This window comes from Saprolegnia diclina, assembly GCF_000281045.1.
Source record: "Saprolegnia diclina VS20 unplaced genomic scaffold supercont1.91, whole genome shotgun sequence".
Lineage (NCBI taxonomy): Eukaryota > Oomycota > Saprolegniomycetes > Saprolegniales > Saprolegniaceae > Saprolegnia > Saprolegnia diclina.
Window position 1 is genome coordinate 154,509 of NW_008246158.1, and position 13,910 is coordinate 168,418.

Here is a 13,910-nt window from a genome sequence, read left to right on the forward strand (position 1 = left end):
CAAGAGCTGCGATGACGAGGGCGGGCTGGCGACGCGACGGCGGTGTCGTGACAAACATGGTGTCGAGTCTTGTTGCTAAAAAAGAATATTATGACGCGAAACTCCCCCAAAAAAGGCTATTGAGGACAAAATAACAGCCTTAGCGATCGTCATGCATTGGGTGGAAGAGCGCAATACGTCTTCCCTTGGAATAGCCCGTGGCTCACCGTATAACGAGCGACGGCATGGACGCGACCGCGGTGCGCAGTGCCGACGCCGACGCTTGGTTGTACACGCCGCGAATCTCAAGGGCACGCAGCGCCATGCAGCGTGGAAGGGCCACCGACAGAGCCATCGCGCCGATGTCGTCGATCAGCGCCATTTTGAAGCGCAGCGTCGACAAGGCGGGCAGCGATGGCAGCACGGCCATGAGTGACGTCGCGTCACCGACCGCAATGCCTTTGAGCTCCAAACACGCAAGGCGCGTCATCGTCGGCAAGATGGACGCAAGCTGCTGGACAAACGTACTTGGGCACAAGACATTGTTGGCTGCCACACGAAGCCTTTGCAGTCGCGTCGCCGACACTAGCGAGACACAGAGGTGGCGCGCGAGAGTCTCGGACGACACATCGAGCGGCGTATCCGAAGTGGTCCACCGGAACACGCGCAAGGTGGGCGGCAGCGGCTGCCCGTGGAGACCCGACGCGTTGAAGAACGGGGTATTCTTGATCTCGAGTTCTTCCAGCGAGCTCGACTGCGATAGCGCACTAGCGAGCGCGGGCCCGAGACCGTCCCGTCCGGTCTCGTCCATCGCAAGGTTGCAGTGCACGAGTCGAAGCGACTTGGCGTCGCCGTTGGCCAGCCAGGCAATGAGGCTGTGAACGCAAGAGGCAGCGAGTTTGGAAACAGCAAATTCACAACCCTCCACATCGACATGGACGAGGCGCGGAAGGTGGGCCATCGCAGTGAGGACCGTGTCGACGTTGGCGAGGTCGCCGTCAAAGTCGTCCCAATCGGCGACCGTGACACGCAGCGTGTGCAGTCGGGGGCACTTTAGAAGCGCGTCACGCAGGTTTGCACCGGCATTTGGCGGCGACTGCGCCGCATCGATAAAGTCCATGGTCGGCGCGAGCTCCACCGACGTGACGAGGTGCGAAATGGGCTGGACGTACTGCGTAAACTCGGCAAGATTGCTGATGGTCACCGAGACGCCTGGGACAAAGGGTGCGGCGGCCGCGAGGTACGTGTGGATTGGCGCTGCATCCGTGTTGTGGTAGCGCAAGTGGTAGCCATTCAAGGACATGGTGAACTTGGAGAAAGTGCAGCGCCAGAGGGCGCCGCGCTTGTTCTGGCCCCACGAGCGGACGTACTGCATTGCCGGCGTGTGCTCGGGCAGCACGTCGAGAAGGGTAGAGAGCGCCGCATACGACGGTATGTACGACGCAATGTGCTCGACCGTCTCGAGTGCTAGAAGCATCGGTCCAGGCTGGTCCAATGACTGGCATGAATGATGGTGTTTTTAGACCAGCAATTACACACCGCTTGTCTGTAGGCCAGAAAGGACGCAACATAACAACATGTGGCCTCGTGGCAGCTGAATCTCAATATCAAACCCAACTTTTGCACCGAGGTTTGGTGAAGCACCAGCATTGAAAGTCATTTCACGTCCTTCCCACGTTCGTGTCCACGGCCCAGCCGACGCGCCGAGCGTCATCAATGTCATTAGAGCACTGAAAATGATACGGGGAAGGACCCACAGCCAAGCGAGCGACCACTGCCACCGCCCCTTCGGACTTTTGCGATACAAATATGTTATTATGGTATACACCTAGAAAAAATGTACGCGACATGTCAGTCAGGCCGTGACGCGGCGATGCCGACAAGCGCTAGGCGGGGTAGCTGCCCGAGACGACGCCAGGCGAGTTGCTCTTGTCGCCGAGTTTGTTCTTGAGCCAGCACGTGCCACTGTTGATCGCGAACCCGACGCACCCGCTTGTCGATGCGCAGCCGTTGCAGCACTGCGTGCGCTGCGACAGATCGTCGCCGAGGACTTGGAAGCTGGCAATGTCGTTGCCATAATAGTCGGTGTTGCTCGCAATGCTGCCGCACTGCGCCTTGCTGCCCGCCGACGCCGAAATGCAGTCGGGACAGAGCGTCGGGTTGAGGAGCTTGCTCTTGAGCCAGCACATGTCACCGTGGACTGTGAAGCCCATGCAATCAATTTTCTGCGTACAGGCACTGCAGCACGCCGACACCTTGTCTTGGTCGGTGCCCGAGACGTAGAGGTTACCGAGGTCGTTGCCGTAGTAGTCGATTCCGGTTTGAACGTTGGCGCACTGACCGCCGTTCAGAGGCGGGGCTTGCGTCGGGTACGACGGGCCACTAAATGCCGCCGAGAGGCAGTTGGGGCAACTGGTGGCGACGTCGAGTTTGCTCTTGAGCCAGCACATGTCACCGTTGACTGTGAAGCCGTTGCAACCGATGGTCGTCGTACAGGCAGTGCAGCAAGCCGTCACTCTGTCCTGGCCGCTGCCCGAGACGCGGAAAAGGCCGAGGTCGTTGCCGTAGTAGTCGACCTGCTCTTGAACAGTCCCGCATTTGCCGCCGTTCAGAGGCGGGGCTTGCGTTGTCGTCGAGGTGACGAAGGACGCCGAAATGCAGTTGGGACAGGTGCTCGCATTGACGAGTTTGCTCTTGAGCCAGCACGTCTCGCCGTTGATGGTGAAGCCGTTGCAACCGATGGTGGTCGTGCAGGCAGTGCAACAGGCCGTCACTTTGTCTTGGTCGGTGCCCGAGACGTAGAGACTGTTGACGTCGTTGCCGTAGTAGTCGACGCCGATCGCCACGTTGGAGCACTGACCACCGTTCAATGGGGCCGATGTCGACGACGAAGTCGTCGCTGGCGCTGGCGCGGGGGCGACGGTGGGTGTCGTCGCTGGCGCGGGGGCGACGGTGGGTGTCGATCCCTGCTCGTTGCCTTGCAGTGGCACGCAGTTTTCTACTCAGAGTCACACGTTCATCGCCAACACTTATGAAACGGAGCGCGTACTGTAGACTTGCCACTGGGGCTGGTGCAGCGCAAGCCAATAAAAGCGCAACATGCACCCGTTCGGACCACATTTTGTATAGTCCACCGGCAGTCGTGCTGCGGGGGCAGTCGGAAAGTTGGTGGCGCAGTTGTCGTTTTGAAACACGCGGTTGTTGTCGAGCCAGATCTCGCACGGACCCGTGTGGCTCGGAATGAACCCCTCGCCCGTGTCCGGGTTCTGCCACGTCATCATGCCATCGGAAGGAATCGGCTTGGGAGCGACATTTGTCCGCGTGTTGCCGCAGTCTGGGCCGCTCAGGTCGAGTAAATCACGAAGTGTCTTGTACTGCGACTGGGCAGCAAACGCCTTGTTGAAGTTGGCGACGTTGGTCGCGGGCGAGTCGTCAAACTTGCCAGGTAAGAACGCTTGGATCGTGGCCACATACGTTGTTCGCATCACATCCGGTATAAATTCGGCCATCGGACTCGAAATGACACCGTGCCCAGAGACACGAGGCAACGCGAGCGCAAGAAGAAGAAGAAGGGTCGTTTGCAGCTGCACCATCGTATCCAAGGCCAAAACAAATGTGACGTCCATGTCCTCGAGATCGTCGGTGCAGCATCCGAGTGGTTTCGACTCGTCGTCAGTTTATTCGCATCGTCAAAGCACGTTCCCAAGGTTTACGGTTCAGGTTCGGATCTTGCTGACCATCGCACGAACGCCACCAAAGAATGCGCGCAGAAGAAACGCTACCTGTGGCGAGTCGAGTGCATTTGCCAACCACATTCGGTGCTATTTCAAAACGCCAACGGTCTCATTCCGCGCAAAATCGAGTCGTGCGGCATCTCTTCTCACAAAGCTCGAGTACGATGGTACCTGTCCCTCCTGCCAGCGGGGCATACACGATGTTGAAACTTTGGACCGTTGGTCGCATACAGTGGTGGGGCACTGATGGGAGTCTAACCCACTTCAACACCGCTAGCCGCTAGCCGATGAGTGGTATTCCAAGTTTAACGCAAACTTGCGTCTCAAGGTATGCCTTGCTGGACTAGAGACGTGGTGTACGCGTCAATCAGTGACTAGGGTTAACCTCGTGTTTTCTTGGGGCAGGTTTTGGTCGAGCTCTTTGGTTAAGGTTTTGCATTGGGGGAGCGCAACAGCTTGCTGCAGCTTCGTGGAATGAGCAACCCCGATACAATGTGTACTAGTAGCATATATGTACGGCGTCGTTATCGTATCTAAGGAGCTTTGCGGTGCTGCGTCACGGGCCCATGGTTGGTCGCGTGGTTGCCGTTAAAGACGACGCCATTCGTAGTGTAATTGTTGGTGATGGTGGTGCGAGGCCGCTTCTTGGCCTCTATAATGAACGCAACCACTTTTGCATGCCCATTTTTTTTGGCCAGAAAAAGCGGCGTCGCTGCGTCCTACATGAATATTTTCTCTCTTTTCACCGATTCATCCCAAATATATATGTACCGTCATGGCGGCGTCGATGTTGGCGCCTTCGCCAATGAGAAACGCGACCACGTCCAAATGCCCCTTCTCCGCAGCGATTGAGAGTGGGGTTTGGCCGTCCTATGAGTCCAATTCTGAACCTCAAGTCATGGAACCCTATACCTACGTTGTCGCCGTGGTCGAGCATTGCTTTTTTGGCCACGAGCAAATGAAGCACCAAGTCTCGACCTTTTTGGGCGGCGATCCAGAGCGGTGCCCGGCCAAGCTAGGGTACAAATCACCATTCATCGTTCTATCCACTGGATACTACCGTATCGACTTGGTTGACACAAGCCCCCGCCGCGAGCAAGCGGCGCACGACAACATCGTGTCCGTACTCGGAGGCTATAAACAGCGGCGATTTTCCCAACTAGAGTTATAGTTCACCAAGATTAGCGAGCAAAAGGCGGCAGCCGAGACGTACGCGATTGGCTAAATTGACGTCGGCGCGCGCCTTCAACAGGTGTTGAACCACGGCGTCGCACCCGTACTCGGACGCTGCATACAGCGGGGTTTCGCCTTCCTACATCCAGTACATCAAACACTGTAGAAAACAGAGTATCCAAAGACAAACGTGTTGGCACAGGTTGACACTGGCGTTGGCAAGAAGCAGGCGCTGGACGACGCTCTCAAACTTGCGGACCGACGCCGCGTACAGCGGTGTCTCTCGTAACTAGCCAAAGTGTCCATTATTGTCGTATAGATGAGGACGCCGGACGGTACGTTGGTGCTTTGATCGACGTTAGCCCCCACTTCCAGTAGACGTTTGACTATGGCCTCGCGTCCACCCGCCGCCGCATGGTACAGCGGTGTCCACTCGTTCTGAGAAGATGTAGGCAAAATCCTAGCCTGTTGGACGTACCAAGGCGCTTTGGTGGATATTAGCCCCCGCGCTGAGAAGCAATTGTACGATGACGTCACTCTTGCTGGCGGCCACCCACAGCGGCGATTGGCCAAACTAACGCGTAGCAACCATAGTCGACGATCGAGTACATCATGCGACGTACGTTATTGCTAATGTGGACGTTGGCGTTGGCACCGAGAAGCCGCCGCACCAGCGCTTCACGGCCGTTGTGGCAGGCCATGAACAATGGCGTCCGGGTGTCCTATGGCCAAGGCATCGGGAAGGCGGCTGCGACCAAGATATGTATACTTCGTCGCCGAGGTTGACGTCCGCGCCAGCGTCGAGGAGGCAGCGCATCGCGCTTTCGTGGCCTCGATCGGTTGCGATCCACAGTGGCGATTGTCGTTGCTACAAGGCGAGCACGGATATCGAGACCAGCTGTACTAGTAGTTGCGCGTACCATGTTGAGGTAGTTGCGGTCGGCGCCGCCGCGCAGGAGGCTTGCCACGTCAGCCTCTTTGCCGTGATAGGCTGCCCACCACAAGTCGGATCCGGATGCGTTCTACGCGCTCGCGTCAGAGAGGTATTCGCCGTCCTCGGTCACGCACGCCCATGCGGCCTGTCGAGCTTCCGACAAAAGTGGTGAAAATGATAGTCCGGTTAACCATTTGTTTATCCGGATGATTGGGATCCGGGTCCTCGTCGAGCAGAACACATCGCCTGCAAGCCGACGACCAATGACTTATCCACACGCTTCCTCTCATTTAAATATGTCTCTGTGGTAGGGACACTGCGACCGTGGCGTCGGTGCAGAGCTCCACTGTGGCCGCCATGCACTGTCTTGGCAGCAGCATAAACCTGTGGACCAATCACATCACGATCTTATGGACCAATCACCTGCAGCCATTCCAAAACACAGTTTTAACAAACACAAAAAAGCATGGCGATGAAGCGCAAGCGAGTCCACGCCGCCGCCGCCGCCGCCATGGTGCTGGACGTGACGGCCATCTCGCTCCTACAGTACCTGGACGCTTGGGACGACGCACTGGCCTTGCTACAGGCCCTGCCAGCAGCGACAATGAGCGCGCCACTGGCGGCGACCAAGGAGCTCTTGGCGACGTCGCCGGCCGCTGTCGACCAATGGCCCACGATCTGCATCGAGAGGCTCGAGGCCGCGTCTGTCGAGCTCGCCTTCGTCGCGCTCCCAGCGCTCCCAGCGCTTGAGATCCGCGAGCGGACGCTCTTTGTTGATCGCCTCCAAGGTCGGTTCCGCGACCTCGAGGCCTTTCTGAGCGCGCATGCGTCCAAGATTGTGGCCATCCACGAATGCGTCGACGACCAGAGCATTGAGGACATGCTGCGTATTCTACCTCGCTGCTCGCACCTGGAGCGATTGGAAGCTACGCTCGACGTCTATGGCGCGCTGCTGCCCCACCTCGGGCCCCGTGTGCACTGCGTGCGGCTCGAGCCCGGCGACGTCGCACCGACGTATGCGGCCGCTGCGCCATTGCTTCCGTGGCTGGCGCAAGGACGCGTGAGGAACCTACGTCTGTTGCGCATCGACGAGGCGGACGGCGCGACGAGCTTTGCAGCGGCGCTGGCGACCGCCACGTCGGTGACGCACATTGATTTAGACGAGTCGGAGGCCATCGTCCGAGCCCTTGTCGCTGCAGGCAAGCCATTGTACCACTGGCAAGAGATCACGCTTGGCCATCTTCTCACGTCGTCGGACGTTGCTGGCCTCGTCGCGCTCCTCGACCTCGGTCGACTGACGCGCTTGGACATTTTTGCTACGGATGATATGAGCTGCGTCTTGGAGGCGCTACCGCACATGTCTCAGCTGCACAAATTAAGTCTCTGCGACGGCTCGCTCGATGCGATGCCAGCGACGCTACCGCCACCAAGTGGCCGCCTCGCTCGACTCACGCTGCGGGCGATGCAGCTCTCGACCGAGGCCGTTGCCACGATTTTGCGCTGGACGCTGCAGCTCCAACAACTCGAAATGATCCACCTGGACGGGATGCACTTGTTTGACGAGCACCCAGAGCTTGCTTTGTAGGCTGTGGAGTACTGGGTCCTTACACTAAGTGCTCCGCTCGTCACGCTACAGGACTGCAACATGGGACGGGCCGGTGTGCGTGCGGTCGTGTCGGTGCTAAGAGACAGGCTGTCGTACGGAGGCCCGCTGGATATGGACCTCTCGGAGAACGAATTGGGGTCTCTCGACTACTTGTACCTGCTCAGTGCGCTGGCGGCATCGACGGCCACGACGCTGCAGTTCAGCATCGATGACAATGACATCTTCCTCGTCCGTACCCTTGCCGACGAGCGGTCGATCCGTGTTGATACGCGTCCGACAGATTTCGGACTTGTCTATATCTTTAAAAGCCCACAATAAAATTTCAGAACGAATTGTGCGAATCATACATCCGTGATTCTACTATGTACAATGTACGTCCAAATATACTGTACCTCACCCTCCAGACATTCGAAACGTGGCCTTGCCCAATCAGATCTCATATTTCTAATGTTATTCTATACTACAAGTAGTCACTTGTCTCGACTATTGCCGGACGCAAGATCGAATTGAAATAACCTGCCGCCGCCATTTTGAAACGCGATGGCCACCAACGAATGCACCGTATTGGAGGCTCTTCGCTGTCCTTGATGAACGCCAAGCGCCGCCATCTGGCGCCCGCATCGGTCATGGCCGTGGACCACATTGTCCACTTGATCGTCCAGTGCATTTCCTCGCCGCAGGACGTCGTCGCCTTTCTACGTGCTATACCCGCGCCGTTGCTCTCAGCACCGCTCACAGCGCTGCTAGCACTTCTCTCGACGTCGTCACCGACGGTCCTCGGCCATTGGCCCGCGATGATTCTGGAGAGAGTCGACGCGCGGTGCTTGGACCTCGCACTTGACGCACTCGCAGCGCTGCCGGCGATTCGCATTTCGTCCTACGAGGCGCTTGAGCGGGCGCTCACCGGTCGCTTTCCAGATCTGGCCGCGTTCACAGCGGCGTGGCCGACCAAGGTCACGCATCTCGACCACGACATTGACGCCGACGACGTCGACGACGTAAGATGCTTTGTCACGCACTGCACGCATCTCGACTACATGTGTGTTCACGTGGACGCCTTTGCAGAGCTATTGCCGTTTCTGCCGTCAAGCCTCCGTCATGTACTGTTGACTGGCTGCGGCGACGACCCTTTTGCCCCACCGAGGGACGACGACAACGACAACGACGATGATGATGATCATGAGAATGGCGGTTCGAACCTCGCTCCGTCTTTGCTGCAGTGGCTTGAGAATGGCAAGAACAACAACAAGCACGTCAGCTTTGATGCTAAGCTGGGCAAGGCCGAGGCGGCTGCGATTGCTAACGTACTTGCATTGACGTCGTCGATGGCAACCCTCGAGATAGACGAGTCGCACCAACTCGTTCAGGCGCTTCTTGCCAGCACCACGCCACGTTTGCATGTGACAAGCTTTCTGCTCCATCAAGCGTCAGTCCGAAATGCAATGCTCCTTGTGACACGCCTGCATCTCACCAGCCTCACGCGGCTCGAGATCGAGGCCGTGAGTGACCTCGGCTGGGTCCTACCGCTGCTTGCGTCGATGCCGCACCTCGAGGAGCTTGCGCTTGGCTATGGTCAACTGCACGAGATACCAGACGCGCTAAGCGAAGCGACTCCACGTCTGCGCAAGCTGGCACTGAGCGGCGTTGACGTGTCCGACCAAGCGTTTGACGCGCTCTTCCAGTGGACCTCTGGCTTGCAGCAGCTGCGATCGGCCATCTTCCGCGGCATCTCTCTGAATCGACAGCGGTTTTCGCTGCAACTAATGACGCCGGGTCAATGGGTCGTCGCCGCCGGCATCGACAGCTTGAGCCTCGTCAGCGGCCAGACCATGTTGGCGCCGTCGCGCGAAGGCCATGCGATAAGTGGTGTGACGGTCAGCGCTCTTGTTCGAGCTCTGTCACACGTTATCAACACCACGTTGCGCTTGGCAATGAACGTGAAAGCCGAGACGTTCAAGCAAGTCGCTCGCGATGCCTGGCTGGACTTTGGCGTCGCGATACTTCCTCGCGACGGCAGCGAGTACGATCTCTGTAGCCCAGATTATTGTCGCTAAAACTAAGAATTTGCACAATCTAAATAACGTTATAGCAATAATGGTATATCCTTGCATCGGACCTCTCAAAAGCTCGCCTGGCACACCCGGCACTTGGAACGTCAATGCGCCAACAGCGCGAACTGTGAAGCAGGGCCCGATGTGCACAGTTATCCGGAAAGTGCAACATGGCAGCCAAGCGGGCTTGCCATGCGCCTTCGGACGCCTTGGCCTTGGACCACGTCCGCGTCGGAGTCATCCATTGCTTGGGCTCGCTTCTTGACGCTGTCGCCTTTCTGCGCGCCATGCCGTCGCTTGATGGGCCACTGGCAGCGCTCCTGGAGCTCTTGACGACGTCGTCGACGGTCATGAAGCAGTGGCCGGTCATCGTCTTCGACCTTGTCGGCGCAGAGGACATGGACCTCGCCTTGGCCGCTCTGCCAGCGCTGCCAGCAATCCATGTTTCCCTCTGCGAGACGCTTCAGGGCGCACTCGCTGGTCGTTACGACAGCCTTAGCGCGTTCACGGCAGCTTGGCCGACCAAGATCACGCATCTGGACCAATGCGTCAACCGCGACTGTTGCGGGTTCTGCCCGTGATCCGAGAAAGCACGTGCTTGCAGCTCTGCTTGCAGTTCAAGTTGAAGCTCAACGACACCACCCACGGTGTGCAGCAGAAGCGAGTCTCAACAGCGACGACGCGACGGCCGTCTCCAGCTGGACTTTGCACTGCACGCACCTTGACTTCATGCATTTTGATGTCGCCGCCTTTGCGACGGTGCTGCCCTTTCTACCGCCGAGTCTTCGCCATGTAATGTTCGTTGACAGCAACGACGACGGTGACATCCTTGTCGAATCCAACCTCGCACCGTCTTTGCAGCAATGGCTTGGGAATGGTCGTCTCAAGAAACACATCAACTTTTCATGTAAGCTCGCCAAGGACGATGCGGCGGCAGTCGCCGACGTGCTGGCATCGGCTCTCTCCGTGACGACGCTCGAGATGACTTCGTCGCACGAGCTCGTCAAAGCGCTCATTGCCAGCACCAAGCCGCTGTCGCATGTGACGAGATTTGGCGTTCGACGGGTGCCAACCAACGATGCCAAGCTGCTTGTCGCGCGGTTGAGTCTCCATCATCTGACGCGGCTCAAGGTTGAGGCGAGCGTTAAAGACCTGACCTGGGTCCTACATTTGCTGCCGTCGATGCCTCACCTCCAAGAACTCTTGCTCGGTTTCGGTATGCTTCATGAGGCGCCAGACACGCTTGGCGCATCGCGTCTGCGCAAGCTAGCGCTCAATCATGTCCAGCTCTCGGACAAGGCATTCAACGCGCTTTTGAAGTGGACCTCAGGCTTGCAGCAGCTGCAAGCGGCCGTCTTCCGCGGCCTCTCTCTGAATGGCAAGTGGTTCTCGCTGCAACAGATGATGCGGCATCATTGGCTCGTCACAGCCGGCTCCTGTGCATTGATCCAGGACGGACAGGCGCTGGTGTCGCCACCGTCGCTCCAGGGGCTCGCGATCCATCCTGACACGGTCGAGGCCCTCGTCCGAGCGCTATCTCGCGTTGTTCACACCACGGTGGTCCGCCTCGCGACAGACATCAACACCGACACGTACAATGAAGCCGCTCGTCGAGCTTGGATGGACTTTGGCGTCGCCATGCTGCCGCGAGAGTACAACGAGTACGATCTCGTAGCCCACATCGTCGCTAAAACAATGCGTTGAAATCGCACAAATGACATTATTTTTCATCGCTTGCAGATCGAGACAAAGCTTTCGACACGATGCTCATGATCTTTGCAGTCCACCCGAGAGACAACTCTCATAACCATCCTACCCGCGATGCCCAACGTCGACGATTGGTCTAGAGTCCGCCGCAGAGCATGCCAACCGTGTCACCAAAGGCGCCGCAGTGTCTGCGTGTGCTCTAGCCTGTGAACGTCAGCTTCTCGGACGCTGCGTTCGGCGCCTACTTCGATGGATGTGCAATTTGCTAGAGCTTCGCACGGTTCACTGCGGCGTGATGCTGCTCCAAGGACAGCACATACCCGTGTACCACTGGGTTAACACCACTGGAATCAATGACGTGCTCTGTAGCAGCTGCAACGTCGACGACGACGCAGTGAGTTTGCTGACGTCGGTGCTTCTCTGCTGGCACCACTTCGAACCCGAGCAGAGGTACCATTCATTTTTTGTGCACCGTCTCCGCACAAAACCAGGAAGGAGCAAAATCGACTCGTGGCAAAGCGTTCTGCTGTCTAGTATGTCTTCATCATCTCCATGCAAAGCTCCGACGCTGCCAACTTGATAATGTCCTTCCTCTATCCTATCTCTATCCGTTAGCTACATACCCCATCGCTACAGTACAGCGCTCGACGAGAAGCGAAGACACTTGGCAACGCTGCATACTTGGCGACGCAGGAATACATGGACGTCATGTTACAGGACCCGACCAACGCTACAGAAAGTATACTCGCCATCACCGCTGTCGTCGACCATCAAGCCACGCTGGCGCGCATACGACACGATCTCATCGCGATGCTCCGCGACGATGCTCGCTCGCAGCGTGCTCGTAGGAAGCGGTGCCAGTGCGTCGAAGAGGCAGCGCACTTCCCGCTGGCCCAGCAAGCCATTTTGCACGAGGTCCAGCGCCAAGGGCGACGTACGAGAGCTGAGTGCGCTCGCAACGTCAGCCGCCGCGTCCTCGTCAAGGTCGCAGCGCTCCAATCGCACGTACGTGACGCTCGCACGATTGAACCAATGGCACAGCGCTCGCTGCATCGACGCGCGCGGGCCTTCGCCCAACGTGAAATTACAAAACGAGATGCGCTCCAGACGCGAGAGGCCACACGTCCAGTCCAGAAGCAACGAGACATCCTCGGTCGCCAGCATAAAAGTGTCGAAGGATACGTGGCGGAGGCATTTGTGGGCAGTGGGAGCGGGCAAGAAATCGAGCATGCCATAGCCAAAGCAGAGCGTCTCGAGGGCCGGCAGCGTTGGCAGCAGCGCGATGAGGAAGCTGAGATTTTCCCCATAATGGACGTCGAGGCGCGTCAAGCGGCGTCCATCGATGAGCGACAGCAATTTTGCAACCGACAACTCGTCCACACCGTCCAGGCGCAGCTCGGTCACATGCGGCAACGTCATCTTGGCGGCTACAAGTACGTCGACAAGAGCGACGATGTCCGACCCATCAAGCTCCATACTGCGGAGGTCGAGACACTGGAGCGACGGTGCGGTCGCCAGTGCATTGGCGACGAGCGCATTTTCGAAATACCCGACGCAGTCCAGACACAGATGAGTAAGCGTTGCAGTCTGGGGCCACGTGAGCAGCGGTGTCATGTCGACAGCATCCGTGTAGTCGACCGTACTGTCCCACGGGTCCCGCGCGAGCGTGACCCGACGCACGCTCGGCGGTAGCCAGCGGCGGAGTCTGGCAAACATGCTGATCGAGACGCCAATGTGCGCGAGGCGTGCGCAGCGTGGCAGCGCCGCTGCGAAAAGGTCAACGTCCCAGTCGCCGTCGTCGTCGTTGGAGACTTGAATCGACGTGATCGGCCATGCTGTCAGAAAGGCGACGAGCTCGCGACGGCCCACGATCGGGAGGTCGCGGAAGCGCCGGATGACAATAGACGGCAGCACCGGCAGCGCCAATAGCGCCAACGGACGGTAGCGCAGCGCAACGTCCTCGAGGCAGACAACCGGCCACTGCTCGAGAAAGGCCGCAGGCGACTGCAGAAGCGTTAGGAGGGCTGCCAGTGGCCCACTCCGCATGTTTGCTGGCAGCGCTACGAGCAAGGCGCGGACGTCGTACGGCGATGCCACGTAGGGCACGATCGCGGTTGCCGCAAGGACGACAACGTCGGCGACAGCCATCGTCAATTTGTGATGATATGCGGAGGCATCCGGATAATTGCACTGCTTCAATTGCCGGCTATTGGCTTTTCACAGTTTTCGGTAGTTGAGTTTTCAGGTGTATGTACAGTATATGCAAACTCATGTTTAACGTGTGCATGGGTCAATAAAAAAGCCCATGCGTGTATTCGTATGTTTTAGTTCGTGGGGCTATGGAGACCGTACTCCGTAGCCGATCGATGCGTCATTCGAACGCCGTATCTCGCTTCAGCTTGGCGCGTCACGTCCTCGAGCTTTTCTGCGCAAAAGTCGATCGACACCTCGACCGTGGTGTTGACCAAGTGCGAGACGGCGCGAGCGAGTGCCCAGAACATGATCTCGTCGACAGTGTTGGGCTTTGGCGTCGACGTATCTTGCAATACCCCGCATGGCCTCCCGTTGAGAGCGGTGCTCAAGAAGCTTGTGCGGAGGGTCCAATGGCGCGCGGCTATCTGTCGCAGTGATAGCGACTGGCCGTACACGAAAATGTCGTAGACAGTGACAGAGTGGAGCCGGTGCAAGCCAAAGAGCCACCGCAGAAATGCGTCCAGCGCTTCGCT

General features: G+C 58.1%; 8 protein-coding genes across 8 annotated transcripts; 4 read left to right on the forward strand and 4 right to left on the reverse strand.

Annotated features, from left to right (window-relative positions):
• Positions 1 to 47: 47 nt before the first annotated feature.
• SDRG_15425 (hypothetical protein) lies at positions 48 to 1,475 on the reverse strand. Its single transcript, XM_008621596.1, has one exon. It carries the CDS (start codon positions 1,454 to 1,456, stop codon positions 203 to 205), a length of 1,254 nt encoding a protein of 417 aa, XP_008619818.1. The 5' UTR covers positions 1,457 to 1,475; the 3' UTR covers positions 48 to 202.
• A 390-nt stretch (positions 1,476 to 1,865) lies between these two features.
• Positions 1,866 to 3,488, reverse strand: SDRG_15426 (hypothetical protein; the record flags this gene model as incomplete). The annotated part of the gene is made up of 2 exons (XM_008621597.1): positions 1,866 to 2,977; positions 3,029 to 3,488. 2 exons carry the CDS (start codon positions 3,486 to 3,488, stop codon positions 1,866 to 1,868), a joined length of 1,572 nt encoding a protein of 523 aa, XP_008619819.1.
• A 727-nt stretch (positions 3,489 to 4,215) lies between these two features.
• On the reverse strand, positions 4,216 to 5,994 carry SDRG_15427 (hypothetical protein). Its single transcript, XM_008621598.1, has 11 exons — positions 5,955 to 5,994; positions 5,807 to 5,908; positions 5,510 to 5,754; positions 5,365 to 5,460; positions 5,226 to 5,324; positions 5,077 to 5,175; positions 4,927 to 5,025; positions 4,774 to 4,872; positions 4,630 to 4,728; positions 4,485 to 4,583; positions 4,216 to 4,432 (listed from the first exon to the last, which is right to left on the reverse strand). The coding sequence occupies exons 3-11, from the start codon at positions 5,585 to 5,587 to the stop codon at positions 4,247 to 4,249; spliced, it is 954 nt and encodes a 317-aa protein (XP_008619820.1). The 5' UTR covers positions 5,588 to 5,754; positions 5,807 to 5,908; positions 5,955 to 5,994; the 3' UTR covers positions 4,216 to 4,246.
• Positions 5,995 to 6,286: 292 nt separating this feature from the next.
• SDRG_15428 (hypothetical protein) lies at positions 6,287 to 7,765 on the forward strand (the record flags this gene model as incomplete). Its single annotated transcript, XM_008621599.1, has 1 exon — positions 6,287 to 7,765. One exon carries the CDS (start codon positions 6,287 to 6,289, stop codon positions 7,403 to 7,405), a length of 1,119 nt encoding a protein of 372 aa, XP_008619821.1. The 3' UTR covers positions 7,406 to 7,765.
• Positions 7,766 to 8,013: 248 nt separating this feature from the next.
• On the forward strand, positions 8,014 to 9,536 carry SDRG_15429 (hypothetical protein; the record flags this gene model as incomplete). The annotated part of the gene is made up of 1 exon (XM_008621600.1): positions 8,014 to 9,536. One exon carries the CDS (start codon positions 8,014 to 8,016, stop codon positions 9,478 to 9,480), a length of 1,467 nt encoding a protein of 488 aa, XP_008619822.1. The 3' UTR covers positions 9,481 to 9,536.
• A 107-nt stretch (positions 9,537 to 9,643) lies between these two features.
• On the forward strand, positions 9,644 to 10,058 carry SDRG_15430 (hypothetical protein; the record flags this gene model as incomplete). Its single annotated transcript, XM_008621601.1, has 1 exon — positions 9,644 to 10,058. Exon 1 carries the CDS (start codon positions 9,648 to 9,650, stop codon positions 10,056 to 10,058), a length of 411 nt encoding a protein of 136 aa, XP_008619823.1. The 5' UTR covers positions 9,644 to 9,647.
• Positions 10,059 to 10,206: 148 nt separating this feature from the next.
• Positions 10,207 to 11,387, forward strand: SDRG_15431 (hypothetical protein; the record flags this gene model as incomplete). The annotated part of the gene is made up of 2 exons (XM_008621602.1): positions 10,207 to 11,148; positions 11,325 to 11,387. The coding sequence occupies 2 exons, from the start codon at positions 10,207 to 10,209 to the stop codon at positions 11,385 to 11,387; spliced, it is 1,005 nt and encodes a 334-aa protein (XP_008619824.1).
• Positions 11,388 to 11,797: 410 nt separating this feature from the next.
• On the reverse strand, positions 11,798 to 13,332 carry SDRG_15432 (hypothetical protein; the record flags this gene model as incomplete). The annotated part of the gene is made up of 1 exon (XM_008621603.1): positions 11,798 to 13,332. One exon carries the CDS (start codon positions 13,330 to 13,332, stop codon positions 11,896 to 11,898), a length of 1,437 nt encoding a protein of 478 aa, XP_008619825.1. The 3' UTR covers positions 11,798 to 11,895.
• Positions 13,333 to 13,910: the final 578 nt, after the last annotated feature.